This window comes from Neolamprologus multifasciatus, chromosome 6, assembly GCF_963576455.1.
Source record: "Neolamprologus multifasciatus chromosome 6, fNeoMul1.2, whole genome shotgun sequence".
Lineage (NCBI taxonomy): Eukaryota > Metazoa > Chordata > Actinopteri > Cichliformes > Cichlidae > Neolamprologus > Neolamprologus multifasciatus.
The window spans coordinates 922,257-947,974 of record NC_140444.1 but is presented as its reverse complement, the minus strand read 5'-3'; the positions used below and the strand labels follow the sequence as shown (position 1 = coordinate 947,974).

Here is a 25,718-nt window from a genome sequence, read left to right as displayed (position 1 = left end):
TGAAGGAGCTGCATCTGCCGTTAGACGGAGATGCTCACTGAGTGATCGGCTAACTGAAGAATCGTCGCTCTGAGGTTTGGAGGACTTCCTGATGAGGGGAAATCAGATGGATGAAGAGCACCAGGAGCCATGACGGCCCACTCTGACATCAGTGAAGTGGAAGCTTTGCTTCCTCTCTGTCTGGGTGGAAATGTGCTCGTCACTGAAGGAGGATCTTCTTCTCAGGGCTGAACGTCCCAGCGGCACACGGTGACCCGTGTTTCCACCACAGCACCAAGAAGATGAGTCATGAAAAGCCCGAGGAAATCAAAGCGCTTGAAGGAAAATGAACCAAATCCTGGACTTCATATAAGATAGTAAAGTTTTAATGATTTATCATGGAGCTCGTCAACATCAGGAAGAGCTTCAGAATAAAATATACGACTGTTTCATCAGTGCTGTCCCCTCCAGCTCAGCAGCACTCAGATGAAGGCGGCTCCACCTTGTGGTGCTGTTCTGAAACTGCACTTCATAAGCTGCTATTTAAGGAAGCAGAGCATCAAAGATGAACTCAGCCTATCAGTAAGAGCCGTGCATACGGTCTCCCAGCACTGGTGCATGGTTAAGTCATTATTAGCATCTTCCTAATACATCCAGAAATCTTTGTATGTACACATAACTGCTCTGCTTCCACCATCCCCACAGCTGAGCAGCTCGACACACGCAGACTTACTGCTGGGGACACGAGCGTGTGCATGCAGGCACACGTAGGCACACACATGCACATGTAGGCACACACATGCACACACATGCACATGTAGGCACACACATGAACACACATGCACACACATGCACATGTAGGCACACACATGAACACACATGCACACACATGCACATGTAGGCACACACATGAACACACATGCACACACATGCACACGTAGGCACACACATGCACACACAGGCACACACATGCACACGTAGGCACACACATGAACACACATGAACACACATGCACACACATGCACACACATGCACATGCATGGACGCTGATGTTCAGTCATTAAAGCTCTTTTATGATTGTTCATCTTACAGTTTTGTCTGAATGCTTAAACTCTAACTGTGATTCTTACAGCACAATTTCTAAAACTATTAATACTTATAGCAAAACCACTCACTGAGTTTGCAAAACTAAAAGCACAAACACTGCTTTGCACTCAGTTTGCCATTTTGTAACACACACTTTGCAAACCTGTAGCTACAATCCACTGCACAGCACAACTGTAAACACAACTCACTGCTTTACACTCAATTCCCAAATGATCAACGCACTCCCAGCAAAACTATACACATTTAAGGCCATTATTTACACTATTTTGCCAACTGTCTGGCACACTGTCACATGTGAAAACTGTTTTAGATAATTAGTTCACTTTGCAATCAGCCCAAGCACTATAATACAGGTAAGCTCTGTGTGTGGAGAACAATGGAGGGAGCAGGAAGAGTGAGAAGTAGAGGAGGCCGAGGAAGAGGACGTGGAGGTGAAGAAGTAGAACGAAGAGGACGACAAGGACAAGGAGGAGCAAGAGGAGGATGAGGAGGGGGGAGAGGAAGGGTAAGAAGAGTAAGACACAGAATTGCTGATGACATCAGAGCTACAATAGTGGACCATGTAATCAACCGTGGAGTGACCCTGAGGGAAGCTGGCCGACGGGTTCAGCCTAACTCGAGCCGCTACACTGTAGCATCATAAGGACATTTTGAAATGAGAATCGGTTAGTACTGTTAGCACAGTCACTTTGCACTAAGACTTGTAGCACTGCCATATGCTAATGAGAAACACAACAACACCATAGATGTAAAAATACTGAAATTGTTACTTTACAGAGTTGCTAGCTGACCAGATGCTGGGGCAGAGGAAGCATGTTCACTGCAGACCAAGAAACCCATATAGTCAACATGGCGATTGCAAATAATCCCATACTTGGAAATAAACACTTGTGTTTGTTTTGATGTGTGTGAATAAACTTGACTTGAAGTTTGGATCCCTCCATGTTTACAGATCTATGACAAAAGTATGAGCTCAAACTGACATGGCCTAGCTTGTGCACAGAGAAAGCAAAAGCCAGATGTGTTTTTCATTCATACCATCAGTGTGTAGTTGGTGCATTGTGTGCTTATTAATGTGATGGCTTGTGTTAACTGTTGGATACGTTATTCGCTTTTACAAGAAAACTACAGTGTTTTGCTGATTGGGTGAAGAGTTTCTTATTGTGTAGAGTTTTGCAAAAATAGCCAATAGTTACAAAAATGTGCTTCAGCCATCAGAAAAAACTGTAAAGAGACGTCAAAGCTGCGGCTTCCACCAAAAACAGGAACGATCACCACAACAGAGAAGCTCGGACGCCGTCAGTGCAGCGAGTCTGGTCCCGTTTAAGGACACATCGCTTCATTGCTGAGTGGACTCAGCTGCAAAGAGTGTGACACCACACCCCAGAGCCTGAGCCTTACCTAACACAGCTCCATCTGTGACCCAGAACCTGAGTCCTGATCCTGAAACGGGGCCTTTGAAGAGGAACAGAGCAGGGACGAGCTTCTAGAACGACATCGCGCTGTCAGTTTGTCACAAACAGCTGGACCAGTTTCATTTCTTTATTTTAGTCTGTGGTTTCCTGTAAGCAGTGACTGCAGTCAGCAAGCTGCAGGCCACAGGACAGCTGTTTGAGACTCACACACACACTCTGCCTCTGGTAGATTTGTAGCAGACAAGTCTGAGTACATTTGTCACGTCTCAGTATTTTGTCAGTTTTTCTCTTTAAAGTGTTTTCGGGTGTTGAAGCTTGATTATGAAGCAAACCCACTGATGAGTTCTAACCCTGAGTGGGTCTGTGGGGCCCGGTCCACACAGCTGGATGTTTTCATATTAAGAAAACAAAGTGTTCGTATCATCTATGAAAGGCCTCAGACTCCACGTAGGATGATTCTACATATGATGAGCAGTTAAAGTGGAGCATGACCGAGTGCTTCAGCTCGGCTCGCACTGATGCTGTAAACTGTGAGCTGTAGTTATGCAGAATCTGCTGCTGTTATCACGCAGTCCTCATGTCCACGCTCACAGCAAACGTGCTTCCTGTCCGTCTGTCTCCAACAGCCCCCCGTCAGAGTGTCAAAGAGACGAGTTCAGCTGCCTGCAGAGGAGAATCCAGCCGCGCCACAAAGGTAAACAGTCCTCACGCCTCAGAGCGCCGCGTCACCAGCTGCAGCCCAGAGGGCGAGGAAAGAAGCGTCGTGTTAATGATAATGACAACATTAAACCATTTCCTGCGTCTCTCAGGTGCGTTGCTCCTCTGCGGTGCTGACTACGTGACGGGCTCCAACCTGCCGAGTCACTCAGACCTCCAGCTGTCCTGCTTCACCGGCCAGAGAATACAGGTGTGTTTGAACATCTTTGTGGGACCAAAACCCCACTGAAGGCATACGTGAGACTCAAAGTGTGGTTTTAGTGTCAGGTTACAGTAAGGTTATGGTCGGGGAAAGCATCACGCCCAGTAGACGTCCCCACGAGCTCTGATTACCCGACGTGTTTCTGTCTGCTCTGCTCAGGGTCCGGTGTTTTTGCTGGAGGACAATAAATCAGCCATCTCACTCAACGATGCTTTAATGTGGGCGAAGGTCAACCCCTTCTCCCCGCTGGGGACGGGACTCCGCATTAACCCCTTTTAACGCACACGAAGAAGAGGAAGACGTCACGGCGGCGATGAGACAGAAACCAGCGGCTGAAGCTCAAACTCTTTTTGCCAACTGCAGCTTCAGAGAAGCTCAAAGCTTTTGTAGATTTTGATATTGGTCAGCTGTTACGTGATGAGAATGTAGCCAACCAATCGTGCTTCATGTGAGGAGCACTGGTGTTGAATGTGTCGTACTGGGTAGGACTCCCACTTCCCACAATGTGATCATGTACATACAGGGTATAAATCTGAGGTCTTCTACTGTACAGAGAAAGCACTGGAATAAAGACACCACTGAGTATTTATGGGAGACTTTCTTTGTGTTAATCTTCTCTCAGCTGCTCCCTTTAGGAGTCACCACAGTGGATCACCTGCCTCCTATCCCAGCGTCCTCCTCTGCCACACCCACTTTCTGACTGTCGCCTTCACTACCTCCACCAATCTTCTCTGAGGTCTTCCTCCTTTCCTGCTGCCTTTCATGTTCACCTCTCCACCTGTCTGCCTCTCGTTCACACACGTATGTCGTACCTCCACCTCTCCAGGCTCTCCTCCACCTGCTCCCTGCTCTCAGAACACATCACAGTATCATCTGCAAACATCAGAGACTCACCTGTGAGCCTGTCCATCCCCACTGCAAAGGAGGAGGAGCTAAGAGCTGATCCCTGATGTAATCACCACCCCCACCTTGAACCCATCTGTCACTCCTACCACACACCTCACATCTCCTGCACCACCCTCACATGCTTTACTGACCCTCCTGACTTCCTGTCTCAGCTCTACAAAGACACAATGAAAGAATCTGTCCACACACTGTTAGGGCGGCTCAGGACTATTCGTTTATGTGAACACACACATGCTGGCATCTCCTCAAAATGCTTTATTGAAAGGCAAAGATCCAACAAATTAGAGAAAACACAAATAATCAGACGACTCTTGGCAGCACTTGGTGACAGGAGGAAAGAAGAACTGTTTTAACAGGAAGTGTGTGTGTGGCAAGGTGTTTCTGCGCAGTGTACCAGGGGCACGGAGAAAAGTTGCCGTACCATATGCACAAGGAGTGTGTGTGTGTGTGTGTGTGGTTCTGCTGGAGGTTTCTTCCTGTTAAAAGGGAGTTTTTCCTTTCCACTGTCGCCAAAGTTCTGCTCATAGGGGGTCATATGATTGTTGGGTTTTTCTCTGTATGCATTAATGTCCGATCTAGCTTGAGGCGACTGTTGTTGTGATTTGGTATATATATATATATACTCTCTATATATTTATTTATATATATATATAAATAAATCTGATTTGAATCGAATCATATTATTTGGGAATTCTACATACAGCGTTCCCTCGTTTATTGCGGGAGTTACGTTCCAAAAATAGCCGCGAACTTTATTTTTTACAATTATTACAGATGTTTTAAGGCTGGAGAACCCCTCACTGCACACTTTTTTCTCAGACAGGCGTGAACATTTTCACATTTCTCTCTCTTGTTCAAACCTTCGTAGAAAAATAAGTCCAGTGTTAGAGAACGAAACCAAAGATCAAACCCTGTTTTCAGAACATGGGAACAGAGCAGCTGCAGAGAATTTAACATTAATGAATCAACAATGAATCAATGGTACGGAAGTGGAGGAAGCAAGAAGAATGAGCTGAGGAAAGTTTGACTTATCTGACTGTTTTGTTTCGCTTTTAATGCGGTGTGCCTTATGGTCCAAAAAATACAGTAACTTCCCTCAGCATGGAGAGAAGTCCAACTTTTTGTCACACTAGCGATCGACAAGCTGAACGCATTCTGTACTGCACAGGAGACACGGCACAGGATTGATTGACAACGGTCTACAGCCAATCAGGATGCAGAACACAATGGGCTGTAAAAAAAAAAATAAAGCATGCAAAATTGCGACAGCTGCAAAAGATGAACCGCAATATAGCGAGGGAGCACTGTGTTAACATTACTCCTGAGCTCAGGCTGCAAACTGCTCTGAACACTTGGTTTCTTGGAGTACACTCCCTGATACTGTCATTGTAAGAAGACAAGCTCCATCCACTTTCTATTCAAATTTCTGTGAGGGGCAGCCAATCAGAAGAAAGTAGACTTAAAGGTCGGGGACCAATCGTTCTACAGACCAGACTGTAGAAGGATAACTGGAGAGCCAGACCAGTAAAGGACAACGATCATAACCACAAATCATTTCATGTCTTTGTGGATTCATTCACAGGGAAACTTCAGCACAGCAGCTGTGAGATCAGCCTCACTCAACCTCTTTGTTTATACCGTCTCTTCATGACATCCTGTGACTTCATGCAAAACACACACAGGTTCTTGGAGAGCGCCCAGTTTGGGAAAAAGCCAACATTTTCACCACGGTGAAAGGATTCAATTGGCCAAGGATTTATGAGGAATGTCAACAGTGGAAACAGGGCTAAGGCTGACTGACGCCGTGTCCCAGCCCACAGTTCAGAGGAGATAAAGACACACAAAGGATTGCGCTGTACAAATAAAGTTGCTGCATGCTGCTGCCACAGTCGTTTTTCTGTATTGGACTGACACAGTGATGAGTATCAAATATGTTCCTCCAGCCACACAAGACGAAGATCAGAATAAAAACCAGCTCAAGTCCAGGAGACACATCTGCAGGAGGAATAATTTTAGGGTAGCGCCGCCGTTATTGTGTTTAAATGGAAGTGTAATATTTGATATGAAGAATATCAAAGACTAAGCATTTCCACACACTTTCCTATACTGTGGATAAAGATGGAAGCAACAACTTTGAAATTACCCACTGTGTGCACTTAATGCCGGTTTTTGGCTCATGCCATCTTAGAGGTGACCTTATGCTAATTAGTGCAGGCACTAAACCTGGAGCTCCGCCTTCTTGGACAGTCTGTTACTACAGTAACCTCACATGATGACATTAAAAATGCTCCAAAAGGCTCCAACAACGGTTCACAGTTAGCAAAGGTGAAGCTAGCAGACAGCTAGCAGACAGCTAGCAGCTACAGCCGCCTGTGTGGCCATCGGCCTGTTCCGTCAAAGAGGCCAGGCCCCTAATTATGCAAACTTCTTGCCCCAGCAGTTCCCCGTTCAAGAAGTTAGGGTGGCAAGACGTCTTTAATCCTTACAGTCCATGTACACGCTTTGCTAACCAAGCTAGCTTGCAGTCTAAAAGCTGGATTTTACAAACCAATGGGTGATGTGCATACTGTGACCTCACGCCTCGTATACCACGTATTGGCCGTGAATGAATATTAAAACACGGAAAATAAACAGACATTGTGAAACTACAAATGTTAACATTAGGGATGCACTGATACCAATACTGGTATCGGGGCCGATACTGTAAAATGTGTGTGTACTCATACTCGTAAAAGTTAACCGATACCATGAACCGATACTAACTTATTTCATTAATCAGAGGGTGGATTGTCATTTCTGTTGTAGTTTTTTAGATTGGCCACTAGGGGTCTCCAGATAAAAAAGAGAAACTGGAGGCTGCTGTAGCTAGGCTAAACAAAATGTCAGCAGTGTGGAACAGCCAACTTTAACTCAGGTTTTGGAAAAGCGATGAAAAATGTCAAGAGAAAATCCACGGGCAGTTTAAATAACAGAGGCTCTGACTCATTTTATTGCTCTGGATGACCAGCCAATGCCGGCCGTGGAAAACATAGGATTGCACCGTCTTCTCAGCATACTCCAGCTGCGATATGAAATTCCCAACCGCCCACACATCAGGGAGATAATGGTGCCAAAACTTTCTGAAGAGGTAAAGACAAGCAGTGTGTGCGCGATGTCAGTCCTTGGTTTAACGGCACAGTGGACTGATGAGTTTGTTCGTCAATGCCAAATACTTTCGTTATTTTGTTTGTTTGTTTACAATATGGACACTCTGCAATAATTTAAAAGTTTATTTTATTCTCAAACCTAATTTGTATTCATTTTATTCCAAACAGAAGTGTTTATTTATTATGCTGAAAGCTCGAGACAGTGCCAATAGTTCAGTGATATTTTGTTAAATTACAATGTGGAGACTGCAATAATTTAACAGAAGTGCTTATTTTTCACTTGAAATTTTTTTGTGGTCATTTTTATTACGATTTTATTTTTTATCGGCAGGGAATAAAATAAAACCTGTCTTCCAATTAAGTGTGTGTGTGTGTGGTAGAAGTATCGGTTTTTGTACTCTGTATCGACAAGTACTCAGATCCAAGTATCGGTATCGTATCGGTTTGAAAAAACTGGTATCGTTGCATCCCTAGTTAACATACAATTATTGTTTAGGTTATCAATAAAGGTTATCAAAACTCCATATCTATTGATTTATTTGTGTTTACATGTCACATGAACCAGCTGTAAAAGAGTAACTGTTACAGTTCTTTAAATAATCAAAGAAGCCGTCAGCTCTGAGGTGGACCACAGTGACGGTCCAGCGTTTCCTGTGACGCACAAACAATTAGCTAAAAACAAAAAAACTCATCTGTAACTTTGGCTTGCTGGATATTGTTTGTATGATCACTGTTTTCATGTTATGCAGATGATTATTAAATAAAAAAGATTAGAATCCAAACAGACGCAGTTCTGACTGAAGCTCCTGCAGCGTCCCGAGCGTCTCTGGCGAGCTGAAGTCAGACGGGTCAGAGCGCTGCATCTTTCCTTCAGCATGTGAGTCCTGAGTGTGGAGCTCAGGCCGACATGGGCTCATAGGTGTGGAAATGGATTCCCTTGGAGCAGGTGATCTTCATCACCGCTCCGTGTAGACTGGTGTCCATGATCAGCCTCATCATGCCCTCTGCTATCAGCGACGGCCTGCAAAGAAAAACACACGCTGTTGTTTTTGCATCACAAATGACGACTTCATGACTTTCTTCACAAATTAAATTTTAACCGTTAGAGAAACAAGTCATCCCACAGACACATCATTATCTACAGCAACGTTTAAAATAAGGTAAAAATATACAGTTTGTGCATGTAAATGGAGAGTCCTCTTCACACACTGAGGTTAATTATGGAGTTCCACAGGGTTCAGTGCTAGGACCAATTCTGTTTACATTATACATGCTTCCTTTAGGCAGCATCATTAGAAGACATAGCATACATTTACACTGCTATGCAGATGACACCCAGCTCTATCTGTCCATGAAGCCAGATAACACACACCAATTAGTTAAACTGCAGGAATGTCTTAAAGACATAAAGACCTGGATTGGGGCTTTATAAATAAGACTGAACTTTTTCCTAGCTTTAAAACTGGATTTGAAGCTAAATTGATGGATTATCTCGGCTCCCAGAACCGAATCCAAACTAATCCAAACAACTGATTTCAATGAGCTCTTTAAACCTGCTGAACCTACTGGATCATCCTGTCTCAACTACTTAATTCAAATTAAGTAATTCTTAACTGGATTTGAATATGACTCAACAAACAACTGTAACCATAACAACTTGATTCAAATATTTGAACTCGCCTGAACATAAAGGCCGACCCAGCGGGTTATCCTAACAACCTATCCTCCCGTAGCTTATCTCCATGATTTAAGAGATTATCTTAAGCCTAACATTCCTGATTCAAATGTCAACACCGACTACAGACGACTCTCATCTCAAACCCACTGCAGCCACTTCAGTGCCGCCATCACATCATATTTATCCTCAAACTGACATTAGTCTAAACTATAAACGCTTCCACATCTTAATCTGAGGCAGGAGAACCTCAGTCACGAGCCTGAATCCTTATTTAGGCGACTGTGTAACATCGTGGAGGACTGTGGGTCCATGTTGGCCGTTTCCTTTGAGTTCAGCCTTTCAGAAGTCACTGAGAAAGCTTTTACTCAAACTAAACTCACCGTGACCTTGAACTAAAATGTAATGATTTACATCACGGGGATTTACTGTTGTCTCCAAAGGCAGGTTGAGTTTTTACAGAGTGACTAACACAAGTAAACACCACATGCCCTCTTTCAGCGGGTCAGTGGATGTACTGATGCATATATCCACATGTATTTGGCTGTTGTGTGTCATCTGGACTCAATTTCCTCTGACACTAAATGATTCCCTCCTGCAGAGCTTTCGGAGCGTTGAGCAAACTGCACACAGTGTGCTCTCTGCACAGCGTGGACACTGTTCAGCGTTGCTCACAGCTGGACTGAACCGCTCCAAGCGCTTCATCGGGTTTCCTGAAAGAGAAGAAGTCTTTCAAACAGCAGTGATGCAATCAGAGCAGAGTTTAAAGCGGAGTTAAGAACAGATCCGTGCTGAGCAGGCAGGTCTCTCGCTCGTCCAGCTTCGTTCAGCTGAATGTCGTGTCCAGACCTCTGATCTCCCTGAGCTGCTGCTGCAGCGCAGACAGCTGAGGTGAGACCAGATCGGACTGTGTCGATGTTCATCTGCAGGAGGCCTTATTAAATGTTTAAAACACACATGAAACACTGCAGCAGCAACAAGCGCCAAACTTTGGAGCTAACGCTGATGTGCCAAAAACTGCAGTTCCTCTATCGTCCACACGAGGCTTTAAACAGGCACCTTAACAAACACGTTTGCATCAGGCGCTCGTTGCTGCTGACTGACACGTGGACTTACTGTAGAACTCCAAACTTGCTCATGCTCCGTTTGAAGTCGTCCTTGAACTTGACGAACTTGCCCATGTTGTCCTCGTCTTCCACCGACTGCAGCAGGGGCGTGTCGACGAAGGCCGGACACAGCGCGTGGATGCGAACGCCGTAGTCGCCCTGAATGGCCGCGTCCTGCAGCGACACGAGAACGAGCTGCTGAGCGGCCCTCTCATCCCGAAAGGCTTCGTGCTGCGCTTTCGCTAATGTGTGTGCGTCTTACCGCCATCGCTCTGGTGAAGCCAATGACTCCGTGTTTAGTGGCCGTGTAGACGGGCTGGTGAGGGGAATGCATGAAGGCTGAAAGAGGAAAGACACGATGTTATCACAGTTTGTAACACGCAGGCCAAACACAGCTGCTGCAGCTCGTTTTAAACCGGCGACCTGCTGCACAAATGTCATGTGACCACATCCAAAAGAACAACACGCACACTGATGTTATCACCAGTGAGATGAGGGTGAAATGATTACCACATGTGTGCTGTTAGGCTGAGCTGAGATCGACATCATGATTAAAACAAACACAGATTAAATTCTGAAGCACAGACGATGAAAATGTGTCTGAGAATCGTCTGTGTGACTCTGAGCGGCTCCACGTTCATCAGATATGTTTCTGAACAAAGATAGAAAAATACTTGTTATTGACCAAACGGATCATCTGTAGTCCACCCAGGTCACACATCACAGCTGGACCAGTGTCACATGACCCTGTGATGGTTCATCTCCTCATCGGTCTGTTCAAACTCTGACAAACCGGGATAAAAACAGGAAATGACATCGACAGCGTCGGCCTCGGGGCTCGATCAGGAAACACAGTATGTGAGGACTCAGGGCTGTGTGTCGGACAGGGTCGTCTGCAGTACGGGGGAACGGTTCTGGCTCCGTTCCTCTTCACCATCTACACCAGTGCTTCCTGCAGAAGTTCTCTGACGACTCTGCAATAGTCACCTCATCACTGATGGAGACGACAAGGATACAGAGGACTGACTCAGGACTTTGTGGACTGGTGCAGCTGAACTACCTCCAGATCAACGCCAGTAAAACCAAGGAGCTGGTGGTAGACTTCTGCAGGCACAAACATCCTCCACTGCAACCACTGAACATCCAAAGTATGGACATCGAGGCTGTGGACAGCTACAGGTAGCTTGGTGTTCATCTGAACAACAGACTGGACTCATAACTCAGACGCCCTCTACAGGAAAGGGCAGAGCAGGCTGTACCTGCTGCAGAGACTCAGGTCTTCAGGAGTGAAGGTCCCACTCCTGAAGACCTTCTATGGCTCTGTGGTGGCCTCAGCCATCTTCTATGGTGTGGTCTGCTGGGGCGGCAGCATCTCTGCTGGGGACAGGAAGAGACTGAACAGGCTGATCTGCAGGGCCAGCTCTGTTCTGCCCTCTGGACCCAGTGGAGGTGGTGAGTGACAGGAGAATGGTGTCGTCCCTGTTGGACAACATCTCCCACCATGCAGGAGACTCTGACAGCACTGAGCAGCTCCTTCAGTGGCTGCAGCACCCACGATGTGGGACGGAGAGATTTCACAGGTTTTTCCTCCACACTGCTGTCAGACTCCACAACAAAGACACACATGTGTAATAACACTAAGTGCAAAACTCTTTCTGGCATCGTTGTATTTTTACTCATATTGTATATAGCACTTGTATTCTATTTTATTCTATTCTATTGTATACAGTGTTTTATTTTATTCTATTCTATTGTGTACAGTGTCTCATAGATATACAACTGTCCACTGCTGTAACAAAACAACTTTCCCACGCGTGCGACTAATAAAGGTTATCTTCTCTGTATCGGGTTGATAACCACCGTCGTGCGACCACAGAGAAGATATCCTGGCTTTGCTGAGCTCTGTGTCACATTGGGCGTGACGTGAAGTCTAATAACTGTCAGCAGAGCCGATCTGCAGCTGGGAGCTCTCCCACAGGAACATCACTCAGAATCTTTGTGAAACACAAATATTTTTACGGCGCAGAGCAGTGCGACCTTTGACCTGGAACCTAACACCTGCTCGAAGACCTCTGCCCAGACCCGAGGCCACGAAAACAACAAAGGAAGGGTCAACCCTGGATCTGCAGCCTGCAGTGGGACAGCGGAGGACAGCAGATACGAGTCACTGCAACATAATGAGGAGTGTGTGTCTGTGTGTGTGTCTGTGTGTAATCTAACCACACAGGAACTCACTATAATCTGTCTCATCTAATCATCTCCTACGTGGAGTTTATTTGCTCCAATGAAGCACGTTGCCGTTGCATGAGGGGACATCCCGAAGTGTTCTCACAGCCTTTGAGGTGCTCTGGTCTCATAATCGGCGCTAATCTCATAGAAACGCAGCTTCCTCGGAGCGCAGCTCTGCGTGGGATGTTGCAGAGAAAGATCACGGCTCTTGCAGGCCTTCAAAGAGCTGCATGAACAATAAAACACCAGCAGAGCTCGAGACTCGTCTTTGTTGTGTTGGACTGTGATGCAGAGAAGATGTTGGAGGAGAATGAACTTCTCCATGACGGAGCGATCCACAGCTCTGGTGGATATCTACCAACCTGTCATAGCTAGAGATGCACGACACCACTTTTTTATGTCCGATATCGATATCATAAATTTGGATATCTGCCGATACCGATATGAATCTGATATAGTGTGTTTTAATCAATAAAACTCTTTTTTTAATATCTTGCTGCATTTTGTATAAGTTCATACTCAAGTTTAAATAAATAACAACACTAAAGCTATTCTGTTATACCTGTATGTAAAAAATACAACAAAATATTTCATAGTTCAGCAACACTGATCAATCTAATAAACTTAAACCTGCTCCATCCTCCCTATTCTGGTATTTTAAAGAGTACTTAGCAGAAATATCAAGCAACCTAACTAACAGGGTTGCAAACTCTCAGCAAAAAGAAAATAGGGAACCCCCCCCCACCCCCCCCCACCCTCCACCTCATGATGCTTAATCGATGTAATCAACTTTAATTTGATGCAGTGTGAAAAAAATGCACAGAAATAAATTATTTTTCTACAATAATTAAATAGATTCAACATCTTTCTTCAACAGAACTGCAGACTGCACAGATGGTACCCAAAGGAAAAAGTACTATAGCTTAGTAGGGTATATTAGACTTAACAGTTACTATATACAGTAATGGACTTCTATGTATTTTACATCAGATTAAAACTTTGGGTGTAAGATTCAGATAATTATTTATTAAAAGCTCGACATTTTAAATGAGAATAAGAAAGAAAAGTATGTCTTTGTGCCCCTTTTCCCTGTTCATGCCCTATCGGCCCCCCTGGCTAAACTTTGCTAGCTCCGCCCCTGCACAGTTACGTCAGCTGTAGAAAAAGATCCTGGTGTAGAAATAATATTAAATAAATTCTAACAACAGCTGATCAAGCTTAAACGTGCTGCTGTTGTTCAGCCGCTGGTTTCCTCTTTCTGGTGCAAAGTGAGACAAAAACAAAGAAGAGAGACGATCAGCTGATCATTGATCAGTTTATGATTGAAGCAGGAGAGAGAGAGAGAGAGAGAGAGAGAGAGGCAGTCGCTCCATATATCTGTTGTTAAGCTCAACGCTGGAATGCTTTACAAACATTCAGAGATGAACTTACAAACTTGCTTTACTTCTCTCTGGGAAAACTTCCTCGGAGATGAAATGCTGGTTTGAGGCTACAAATACGCACAGCCGCTCTATCACGTGAGCACACTGCTGCGACGTGCTACGGTTATGAGCCGAGTTACGCCGTGTAGCAAGTTTTGTGAGTTGCTTTTTTGATATTTAATGGATCGGATTACATTTTTATTTCTCTCCAATATCCGATCCAGAAATTTACGTCAGTATCAGACCGATACCGATACGTAATATCGGATCGGTCCGTCTCTAGTCATAGCTGCTTTTTGTTTCATGTGTCTCTAACACAACACCCACATCCAAGGAAGAAGAAGATGTTTCCCTGAGCCAGGCCTCCAGAGAGACGGACAGATTTCTCACAGCCACGTTTGACATAAACGCAGCCGCCGTCTGTCTGAAAGGAGAAAGTCAGCAGAGAGCCAGGCGCTCCGGCTGATCCACTCCTAGAGTTTCAGAGTGTCTGTGAAGCTCGTATCACTCATTCATATCTGCTGTTACTCAGCATTTTTCGAGGGAAGGAATGGCACCATTTTGCTTCCAAGTATGTGACGAGGTCAGTGCTGACGCTGCGCCGCCGTGTTTTTAAGCTGCAGGTCTCTAAAGAGCTCTGCAGGGTTCATGCACAGTGAAGACAGCGGCGAGCGCAGCGTTCAGCTCGCAGCACAAAATAGAAGCAGAAAAGCTGACAGACAGGAAGCGCGCCCGGGTGTGCCGCTGCAGAAAACGTCCTTGTGATGAGGTCAGACTGAGCTGAGCTTTCTGCTGACCTTTGACCCGCTGCCCTCTGCCCTTTGAAATGAACAGGAAGAAAAAGCTGATTGTTGCATTTGCACTGGGAACATTAGTCAGCTGATTTTGGAGGGTGATGAGTGGGGGCGCCTCTTTCTCAGAGCCACTGGCAGCTCGCCGCAGCAGCAGCGACTCAGGTGAAGCACAGTCACTCGCCGCCGTGGCCTTATGGACACGACTGTCGTGTAATCTTTGGCGAACTTTAACATCCCTGAACAAAAACATCATCGCTGTCTGTTGTTTTAATAATTCATGTTTCTGCACGTGTGTGTCGGTGTGTGTGTTACCTGCCATAGAGGAGACATTGATGATGGTGCCTCCTTGCTTGCCGTACTCTTTGCTCATGTGTTCCAGAGCCAAGTAGGTTCCCTTGATGACCGAGGTCTGCAGACAAAGATAAAGACGCGTGTTCACAGCTGCAAACTGAGGCGCTCGTGATGAGGAAGTGAAACATGTGTGAACCACTGATAACACGCTTAAAGACGAGCTTCTCACTCTTCACTGCAAAGAATGCTTTCTTTATCTCACACAGCAACAGAAATGATGAGATTACTGAAGCTCCAGTTAGTGTCACATTATCACTGTCATGTTATAGGCCCCCAAAATATGGGGGGAGGGGGTCTGGATGAAGACTGGGTTAAACGTGTTTGGATGGAGTCATGAAGCACTGAGAGCTCAGACTGAGTAGAAAGCTGCAACTCTGCGCTAATCAAACAACAACAAATAAAAGAAAGCAGGTGGAACAGCTGTGGGTCTGTTTCTTGCCCACAGACACTTGGTGAGCAGTCAGGTGAGAGCATGATGTTGGTGACTCACCCAGCAGCATCAGGACTCACAGGTGAAGTGTTCACCTGGTCTCCTCTCCAGCAACGACCTGCTGGATATACCAAACTCATGAGCTCCTAATAGAGTCGTGTAGGAGGTAACACCCGGCCGCGCACACAAACACTCCCCCAGGCTGAGACCAGCAGGGCTGCATAAAAGGACTCGACTTCAACAGCAACGCACAAACAGACAAACAGCTCTTTGGGGCACCAGGTGTGACCTTACCCGAGAGTCGAGAAAACAACGATGGAAAACTTTTTAATGAATTAAACTTTGGTTTAGCTGACGTCAGTGTTGGAATGAAGATGGTCTGAAGTTTGCTTAAGAAAGAGAAGTGATACTGACAGCGTGGTTAGCAGTGTCAGTGCAGAAAGAGTGTATCAGCTGATGATTAAAGCATGTATGATGGGCTGACAGGAACCACAACACAAAGACGGCTCAGAGAGACCTGCCAGACACACAGCTGATACGATCGTCGACGAGGAACTCAACACAGAATACAACATCACCGTCGGTTTAAGGTGCAGCAGTACAGAAACGCTCCCTCTGAGCACGCTGTTAATCTATTTTGTTCTTTTTATTCATCAAATTTTTTCCTGACCTCACTGTTTGCTGACCTCTGCTTTGACTCCGCTCTTGTAATCAGAGTTTAAAGACAGCGAGCTGTGAGACCGTAGGCTGTGAACTTTGGGATTAATAAAGTTATATGAATTCGAATCTTAATCTGAGAAATACAGCAATTTATGTTAAGAGTAGAAAATAGAGATGGTCTTTATTTTCTTAAGATGTGCTGGTAGTTTGATTCATTTCCTGCTCAAGCGTTCATAGATACATATAGGTGGGCATCATCTGCATAGCAATGAATACATATGTAGTGCTTTATAATAATACTTTCTAAGGAAAACATGTCTTTATCCTGTCTTCCTTCTCTCACCCCAACCAATCACAGCAGATGGCCCCGCCCCTCCCTGAGCCTGGTTCTGCTGGAGGTTTCTTCCTGTTAAAAGGGAGTTTTTCCTTCCCACTGTCACCAAAGTGCTGCTCATAGGGGGTCATATGATTGTTGGGTTTTTCTCTGTATCTATTATTGTAGGGTCGACCTTACAATACAAAGCGCCTTGAGGCGACTGTTGTTGTGATTTGCTGTGTAAATAAAGTTGAGTTGAATAATGTAAAAAGTATCAGTCTCAGGAAGTCCACGACTAACTTTGTTTTTAAGAAGACGCCTCATTTACATGAACACACTATCAGACAGATACAAACCACTGCAACACATTTCCCTTTCTGCAGCTCCCGGTCCAGTGCCACCAGTGCCACCAGTGCTACCAGTGCTACCAGTGCCACCAGTGCTACCAGTGCTACCAGTGCCACCAGTGCCACCAGTGCCAAAGCATCACTGACTGTATGGGCAGACTTTTATTTCGCTATCACAGCAAGGGCCTTTACGTAACATGCCGAGCTCCAGAAACGCACATCCATCACATCTTAAGTCCCACATTTTTGTCTCACACAGTTCTGTTGGAGTCGAAAGTTCACATCCGAAAACTTAAAACATCCCAAATATGCAACTAAGTGGAGGAAAGTATCCTTGACCTGGAACCTGGATGGAGTCTGACTCCAACAGCTGATGTGAACGGGAGCCAATTCAGGACCAATGAGTCACAGCGGTTTGTTGTGAGAAGAGATCAGGTCTCTCTGCGGGCCAGACTTTCCTCGATGGTGGAGCCCATCGTCGACCAGCTGTGCTGTTAGCAAGAAAAAGGCTTTTTTTTAGTCCCTCTTGTGCTTGTACTGTCAGTCCCATATCACCGTCCACTGTCAGACTCAAATACAGGTGATAAGTCCTGTACTGGGCCTCCGTATGAGTGCCTCAGTTTAAAACAAGCTGCTTTAGCCCCTCCCCTTAAAGGCCAACCTGTCTTTAAGCCAACTTTTCACTTATTGGCTGCCCATCATAAACAAACGTTTGAACAGCAAGTATGTAGAGCTTCTGTGGCCCAGATTTCAGCCATTCACCTGAGAAGACCATATTAGGATATTCCCCCTCTGTGACATCATGCAGTTCAATTCAGTTGTTGTTAGTAAAACATATTTAGCGCTAACAGGAAGACGAGCTGTGAAACCGAGAGATTAGAGCAGTCTGCAGCCCGAGCTTTGCTCACAGAGAGGACTTATTATCTGAAGTATGGTCATGTTTAACATGAGCCTTCACTGCTGGAGCAGAGATACGTGACTGACAATAAGCTCGTGTTTATTTATACAGCAGGAAAGAAGACGCGCTGCGACAGCAAACTGAAGCGCAGCTCGTGTTTTTCCACCGTGGCTTGGTGTGAAGTCACAAACAGCTGAAGTAGTCTAACTGGTCCGGCTCTCCAAACTGAAGAAGTGTATCGATTGAACTATTTTCACGTCCTTCTTCACTTTAAACCTGAGCTGTCATTACTTTCTATTAGATGGAGAGCTGGAGGCTCTCTGTGCTGTAACACAGAGGTCAAAGGTGAACAGAGCAGGTGACCAACAACAGCTGCAGACAGAGTGTTATTTTTACCAGCCAAACTAGAAACGACTGGCTGAGCCAATGAACTTATCATTTCCGCCATCTATTCAGCGAGTGCCGGTGTCGCCCCCTGTTGGCACTGACACAGAATGAAGGTGGACAACACAGGGTGTGATGTCAGTGGGTTAGCGTGGGGCTGAATTTATAATAAGACAAAATGTCAGAAGATGAGGCTGAGAGTACTTTAGTCTCCGCTTTCAGTTTCTGTATGTATACGCGTGGATCGATGAGTTCACTGTGAACCGGACCTGCAGCTTTAGCTGCCTCGTCGCCACCGTGAGAAGAATCCAACCGTTCACCTTCTGACAGGCTGACGTTCCCCGACTACACGCAACATTTGTACTATTTTCAAGTGAGTTGCTGCCACAGGGTAAATTTTTGTGTTGTGACCTGTGGCTCTATCTGGATCACATTCCAATCTAACTTTGAAAAAATGTTTTGACTTCCTGCTTTCTTTGAGTGTTAGGTTACACCTGACATTCCTAATTCCACATGGCCTGGGAAATCTGCACAGATCAGGAAGAGCTGAGGATCTAAAAGAGCGGTGTGCTCTGGATGCTACTTTAATAAATAAATAAATAAAAATTTTATTTATATAGCACCTTTCTAGACAGAATCACAAAGTGCTGCACATCTGATTAGGCTTCCTCAGGTTTTTCCTCAAAGCACAAAAAGAGATAAAGCTGCAAATGTTTCTGCTTCAATTATCTTACAGATTTATCATCCTTTGTAAAATGCATGTTTGCGATTGGTCAGATGCTGCACCTCCATCAGGTGAGCATCAGTGAGGTGCTGATGGGGAAAGATATCACGGGCATGCTGAGCTTCCTCTGATGCACCCCCCCCGCGTTCATGCAGTAAGGCAGCATGCGTGTTATTTTGGTTCGCCGTCTCACCAGGTTCACTTGGATGGTCTTCTCCCAGTCCTTTTCGTTGGTGATGCCGGCGTTGTTGATGACGATGTCCAGATGGCCAAATTGGTCCACGGTGTTCTGGAAGGTGTCTGTTCCACAGAGACAAGAAATCAAAATGGGGTGATTTCAGACGCTAGTACAGGAACTCTAAAAACATCAATGACGAGCTCCCATCAGAATGTAAACAGGGTTTCACTCATTAAGACTGTACTCGCTGTTATAACAGAGCCTCATTACCATCGCAGCACCATGTAGTTTACACTCTAATCTGCTTCATCGTTCTCAACACGCCAAACTTATCCGAGCTAGTACCAAGAACTCTGGAAGTGCCCGGACCCTCGCTGTCCGGCTGTTCAGCCAAACTGATGCTGATCATCAAGCAAGAAAGGCCAATCATCATGGACCTGACCAAGAGGGGCCAATCGTCATGGAGCTGACCAAGAGGGGCCAATCGTCATGGAGCTGACCAAGAGGGAGCACAAGAGCACTGTAGCCAGGCTGACAAAAAGTCAGAGCTCTTTTGAGCCAACCATCCCTTTAACGTTAACTAGTGATGACTTCATGAACTTCTTCACAAATAAAATTTTTATCATTAGAGAAAAAATTACCAATAATCATCCCACAGATGTAATATTATCTACAGCTACTCTTAGTTCCATTGATGTTAAGTTAGACTCTTTTTCTCCAATTGATCTTTCTGAGTTAACTTCAATAATTACTTCCTCCAAACCATCAACGTGTCTTTTAGACCCCATTCCTACAAAACTGCTCAAAGAAGTCCTGCCATTGATTAATTCTTCGATCTTATATATGATCAACCTATCTCTAATAATCGGCTATGTACCACAGGCCTTCAAGGTGGCTGCAGTTAAACCTTTACTCAAAAAGCCATCTCTAGACCCAGCAGTCTTAGCTAATTATAGGCCAATCTCCAACCTTCCTTTCATATCAAAAATCCTTGAAAGAGTAGTTGTCAAACAGCTAACAGATCATCTGCAGAGGAATGGTTTATTTGAAGAGTTTCAGTCAGGTTTCAGAGCTCATCACAGCACAGAAACAGCTTTAGTGAAGGTTACAAATGATCTTCTTATGGCCTCTGACAGTGGACTCATCTCTGTGCTTGTCCTTCTTGACCTTAGTGCAGCATTCGATACTGTTGACCATAATATCCTATTAGAGCGATTAGAACATGCTGTAGGTATTACAGGTATTGCACTGCAGTGGTTTGTATCATATCTATCTAATAGACTCCAATTTGTGCATGTAAATGGAGAGTCCTCTTCACACACTGAGGTTAATTATGGAGTTCCACAGGGTTCGGTGCTAGGACCAATTCTGTTTACATTATACATGCTTCCCCTAGGCAGCATCATTAGAAGACATAGCATACATTTACACTGCTATGCAGATGACACCCAGCTCTATCTGTCCATGAAGCCAGATAACACACACCAATGAGTTAAACTGCAGGAATGTCTTAAAGACATAAAGACCTGGATGGCCACTAACTTTCTGCTTCTTAACTCAGATCAAACTGAGGTCATTGTAATCGGCGCTGAAAAGCTTAGAAATATGGTATCTAACCAGATTCTTACTCTGGATGGCATTACCTTGGCCTCCAGTAACACTGTGAGGAACCTTGGAGTCATTTTTGACCAGGATATGTCCTTCAACGCACATATTAAACAAATATGTAAGACTGCGTTCTTCCATTTGCGCAACATCTCTAAAATTAGAAATATCCTGTCTCAGAGTGACGCTGAAAAACTAGTTCATGCATTTATTACTTCCAGGCTAGACGACTGCAATTCATTATTATCAGGATGTCCAAAAAACTCACTGAAAAGCCTTCAGTTAATCCAAAATGCTGCAGCAAGAGTCCTGACAGGGACTAGAAAGAGAGAGCATATTTCTCCTGTTTTGGCTTCCCTTCATTGGCTTCCTGTTAAATCCAGAATTGAATTCAAAATCCTGCTCCTCACATACAAGGTCTTAAATAATCAGGCCCCATCTTATCTTAATGACCTTGTAGTACCATATTACCCTATTAGAGCACTTCGCTCCCACTCTGCAGGCCTACTTGTTGTTCCTAGAGTATTTAAAAGTAAAATGGGAGGCAGAGCCTTCAGTTTTCAGGCCCCTCTTCTGTGGAACCAGCTTCCAGTTTGGATTCGGGAGACAGACACTATCTCTACTTTTAAGATTAGGCTTAAAACTTTCCTTTTTGCTAAAACATATAGTTAGGGCTGGACCAGGTGACCCTGAATCCTCCCTTAGTTATGCTGCAATAGATGTAGGCTGCCGGGGGATTCCCATGATGCATTGAGTTTTTCCTTTCCAGTCACCTTTCTCACTCACTATGTATTAACAGACCTCTCTGTATTGAATCGTATCTGTTATTAATCTCTGTCTCTCTTCCACAGCATGTCTTTATCCTGTCTTCCTTCTCTCACCCCAACCAATCACAGCAGATGGCCGCCCCTCCCTGAGCCTGGTTCTGCCGGAGGTTTCTTCCTGTTAAAAGGGAGTTTTTCCTTCCCACTGTCGCCAAAGTGCTTGCTCATAGGGGGTCATATGATTGTTGGGCTTTTCTCTGTATCTATGAAGCGCCTTGAGGCGACATTTGTTGTGATTTGGCGCTATATAAATAAAATTGAATTGAATTGAATTGAATTGAGGGGCCAATCATCATGGAGCTGACCAAGAAGAGCCAATCATCATGGAGCTGACCAAGAAGAGCCAATCATCATGGAGCTGACCAAGAGGGGCCAATCGTCATGGAGCTGACCAAGAAGAGCCAATCATCATGGAGCTGACCAAGAGGGGCCAATCGTCATGGAGCTGACCAAGAAGAGCCAATCGTCATGGAGCTGACCAAGAAGAGCCAATCGTCATGGAGCTGACCAAGAGGGGCCAATCATCATGGAGCTGACGGATTGGTGGAATTGATTGGTGGAAAACCATGCAGGAAATCTCTGTGCTTGGGACTGTCGTCACTAACAAAACAAGTCCAGTTGCTTCAACTCAAGAATTAATACCAGGATCAGGTTGACTGTGAACCCACATGTACTGTAACCATGTTTAGTTTTTTTGTTTTTTTTACAAAGGGCGAATGAAGAGTCTAAATATTTAATAATACTAAATAAGAGATAAATCTGCTTGTGGTCAAAGGAGCTTGGAAAGAAAAGCGTCTGGACTTCTTTAAGTTACTTGAAGACGTTTCACCTTCATCCGAGAAGCTTCTTCAGTTCTAAGGTCAAATGGTGGAGAGTCCCAGATTTAAACCTAGTGGGAGTTTCCCCCCACAGAGGGACAAAAGGACCCCCTGATGATCCTCTAATCACCTGAGCCAAGGTGTGAAACTGGGTGTGGTCACAATGTGGTGTATGCCGTACAGTGCAGCGAGGAATGCCCAGACCTCTACATTGGAGAGACCAAACAGCCACTTCACAAGCGCATGGCACAACACAGAAGAGCCACCTCCACAGGACAAGACTCAGCTGTCCATCTGCATCTAAAGGTCAAAGGTCACTCTTTGAGGATGCCAATGTTCACATTTTGGACAGAGAGGACAGATGGTTTGAAAGAGGAGTGAAAGAAGCATCTATGTCCACTGTGAGCGACCATCTTTGAACAGAGGCGGTGGTTTACGACACCAACTCTCTGCCATCTATAATCCAGTTTTGAGATCCCTCCCCAGACGCCTTAACGCCCTCTCACATCCTGGGACATCTGACCTCAGGAATTCGCATGATAAGGTGGGGCCAGGTTTCACAATGAACTCACCTGAAACTCTGGCTGATTGGGACCCACACCCAGTTCCACACCTTGGCTCAGGCGATTAGAGGATCAATAGGGGGTCCTTTTGTCCCTCTGTGGGGGGAAACTCCCACTAGGGTTATATCTGGGACTCTCCACCATTTGACCTTAGAACTGAAGAAGCTTCTCGGATGAAGGTGAAACGTCTTCAAGCAACTTAAAGAAGTCCAGACGCTTTTCTTTGCAAGCTCCTTTGACCACGATGACCTGGATGACTGAGAACCTTCGGACATGAATCTGCTTGTGCAAAGACAGGCTGTGGTGATATCAGGCTAAGCAGAGTATCCCAGCAGTGCTTTTCCCAGCGAAACTTTCCAGATTGTCCACATGAGATATGCAATCCTCCCTTCTGGGTCTACCTACATGTGCTGGTCTTGTTTTGGTATCAAGCATAGTAGGTTTGACATTAAGCACCCCCCAGCTGACCTCTGTGCTGACCTCTTCTACCTTGGGGTCTCCAAGGACCAGGTTGTCTGGGGTAGCAGCAGCCGTTGGTGTCGTGTATTACTGTACAAGAAAAAGTACTTCGAGGTGATAAAACTGAATTAAAAGTGAAACGCTGAGGAGAAAGTCAGTCTCAGGACCAGAGCCGGACTCCAAGCCAAAACAAACAACCTCCAGCTGGAAACTCGTCCACATTTCCAGTTTGCTGTGATGTCATGAGCAGCAGGTAGAGATCAGTTTGTAAAAGTGTCAGCGGCCTGACTACTTCCTGAAATGTAACTACACACTGCAGTCTTCGAGAGGACTCACTTCACTTTACGTGTGAAAAGCTTGATTCAGTTACAGGTTCAGCAAAGAGCAGGAATCCTGACACCGCCGGGTTTACACCCAAATAACTTCAGACGTGTTGGCCGAACGCGATACATCACGCTGTTACGCAATCAGCCGCCAGCAGCCGGTTTATCTCTGCATGTGGGCGCGCACGATTGGTTACACTAACAGCAACAGCAGAAACAACAAAGACCTCGAGGGAGAAACCGGAGAGGGTTAAACCTGCTTGTCTTCCGCATTCCTCACCTGGACACCTCGCAATTAGTGCTGAAGATGCAGAGACACAAAAGAGGTGTTAACCGCACAGCTGCAAAGATGCATGAGTGCATTTAAACATGGTAAATCTCACCTAACCCCCCCCCCCCACACACACAGACACACACACAGGATTACAGCAAACAGCATTCCACAGCCGTTTGCCTGCAGGGATCGACTTTTTCAGTGTCAGACAATGAATCCTTGTTCCTCTCTCTCACTCTGTGACACACTTTTTCACTTACACACACTTAAATACTCGGCTTCTCCTTTTTCTCACCCAGGCACGCCCCCCCACACACACTAGCACACAACAGAAAAGGAGAAGGTAACTGGAGAAAAACAAAAGGTCATGTGGTTGTAAATCAAACAGGCTGAGTTCGAGCGGGACTCGGTGACAGGTTTGTGATAAATTAATTCAGCCCGCTTCCTCGTTCAGGCTGATCGTCCAAGGCTCAGCGCTGCGTTTGCATTACACACTTAACCGAACAGCTGCAGAACGCACCGACACACTGAAAGCTTTGACGAGAGTGACGTCAGCTCTTTTCTCGCGTCTTACGGCATAATTACCTCGCAGCGCATCTCCGTTGGCCACATCGCACTCAATGAACGTGCAGTTTCCTTCTCCGAACTCGGCGTCCAGCTGGGCCTTGCACTCCTCACCGAGGTCCTTGTTCAGGTCCACCATGACCACCTGCAGAACAGAACTTTGAGATGGACTCTGCAGCACTTTGGCTACAGTGCAACACTTACTTTGTTCAGCAGACTATATTAGTCCTGTGGTTTCACAACTGTGCAGCTCAGACATTTACTTAAACAGACGGTAAAGGAAGTTTCTCTCTGAAACGTGCTGCTGCAGAGAAAGCCACCGGGTTAATCCCGAACCTTTTACAATGATTTGACTAAAGATCAACCTGGTAACCCGCAGACTCACCTTTGAAACCCTGCTGCTGTTAACAAGTCAAGCAGTGAAGAAAAAAAGCTTTGGAGGTGAAAAGATGAAAAGCACAACAGATCAAAGGAAACTAAAAGCTCCAGCAGGACCGACCTTGGCTGAGCTCTGCAGCAGGGACTGGACCACAGCTCTGCCGATGCCCTGAGCCCCCCCGGTCACCAGAGCCACCTTCCCAGTCAGAGACATGCTCCCAGCACAGCTGCACTCGTCCTCCTTCTTCTTCTCTCGGTGACTTCTCTTCCTCGCCTGCTCTGCGTCTTCCTGCACCTTTCTGCTCTCTCTCCAACTCAATCACATGTTTTCTCACTGCTCTGTTTTTACTCTTTTGGCTAAGCTGTTTTCCCCTCCTCCTCCTCCCCCCCCTCCCCCGTCGCCTTATCAGTCTATACAAACACTGCATGTGTGAGAGAGCGAGAGAGAGAGAGGGAGAGGTTAAGTAAACTCCGTAGGATAATAATTACAGGTTTAATCCAACTTGTTATACCTGCCCTCCTGGCTCCTCCTCCACGCCCTTTCTTCTCCTCCCCTCCTCCTGTTTGATCACCTGAGCTCCTGAAATGTGTTGCTGTTTATATAAAGTCTGCATCTCAGGACATGTCAGAGACAAAACCCCTAAAACCCTCAGACAGCAGCTTCTTTGAAGAGCTGTCAGTCTCTCATTGTTCTTCCTCACCGCTGGTTTTTCTCCTGCGAGGCTTAAGTGGCGTTACACAACACGCAGCTCGGGGATACGGCGAGCTTCAGGTCTCTGCACGTCCACTCTCACACTGAGTGGGAACCAGCAGCTGATAATGACCAAATATGTGAAAAATATGTGTTTTCCTTCTATTCTTTAAAAATAATAAAGACACACGAGGAAAGGAAAAGCTGCTGCATCTTCATGAACTTCACTATTTA

The 25,718-nt window shown here is 45.5% G+C and overlaps 2 protein-coding genes across 3 annotated transcripts in view; one reads left to right on the top strand and one right to left on the bottom strand.

Annotated features, from left to right (window-relative positions):
* Positions 1–15,431, top strand: part of wdr17 (WD repeat domain 17) — a 51,629-nt gene extending 36,198 nt beyond the window's left edge. Inside the window, exons 30-32 of the mRNA XM_085161758.1 lie at positions 3,128–3,195; positions 3,311–3,408; positions 3,580–15,431. Coding sequence (XP_085017884.1) covers positions 3,128–3,195; positions 3,311–3,408; positions 3,580–3,699 — 286 coding nt within the window. The 3' untranslated portion in view covers positions 3,700–15,431. The remainder of the gene's footprint in view (positions 1–3,127; positions 3,196–3,310; positions 3,409–3,579) is intronic.
* The window catches only part of hpgd (15-hydroxyprostaglandin dehydrogenase), a 25,780-nt gene extending 624 nt beyond the window's left edge, over positions 1–25,156 (bottom strand). Inside the window, exons 1-8 of one of the 2 annotated variants that reach the window (XR_014874402.1) lie at positions 24,915–25,156; positions 24,437–24,560; positions 19,001–19,107; positions 15,010–15,106; positions 10,516–10,592; positions 10,264–10,427; positions 4,199–8,493; positions 1–4,162 (exon numbers count right to left, since the gene is read on the bottom strand). The exon at positions 1–4,162 is cut by the window's left edge and continues 624 nt beyond it. Coding sequence is in view for 1 of the 2 variants with exons in the window: in XM_085161762.1 (XP_085017888.1) it covers positions 8,370–8,493; positions 10,264–10,427; positions 10,516–10,592; positions 15,010–15,106; positions 19,001–19,107; positions 24,437–24,560; positions 24,915–25,007 (786 nt within the window). In the remaining variant the exon portion in view is untranslated. Of the gene's footprint in view, positions 8,494–10,263; positions 10,428–10,515; positions 10,593–15,009; positions 15,107–19,000; positions 19,108–24,436; positions 24,561–24,914 lie in introns of both variants that reach the window. The other variant, XM_085161762.1, reaches the window with a different exon arrangement.
* Between the last annotated feature and the right edge of the window lie 562 nt (positions 25,157–25,718).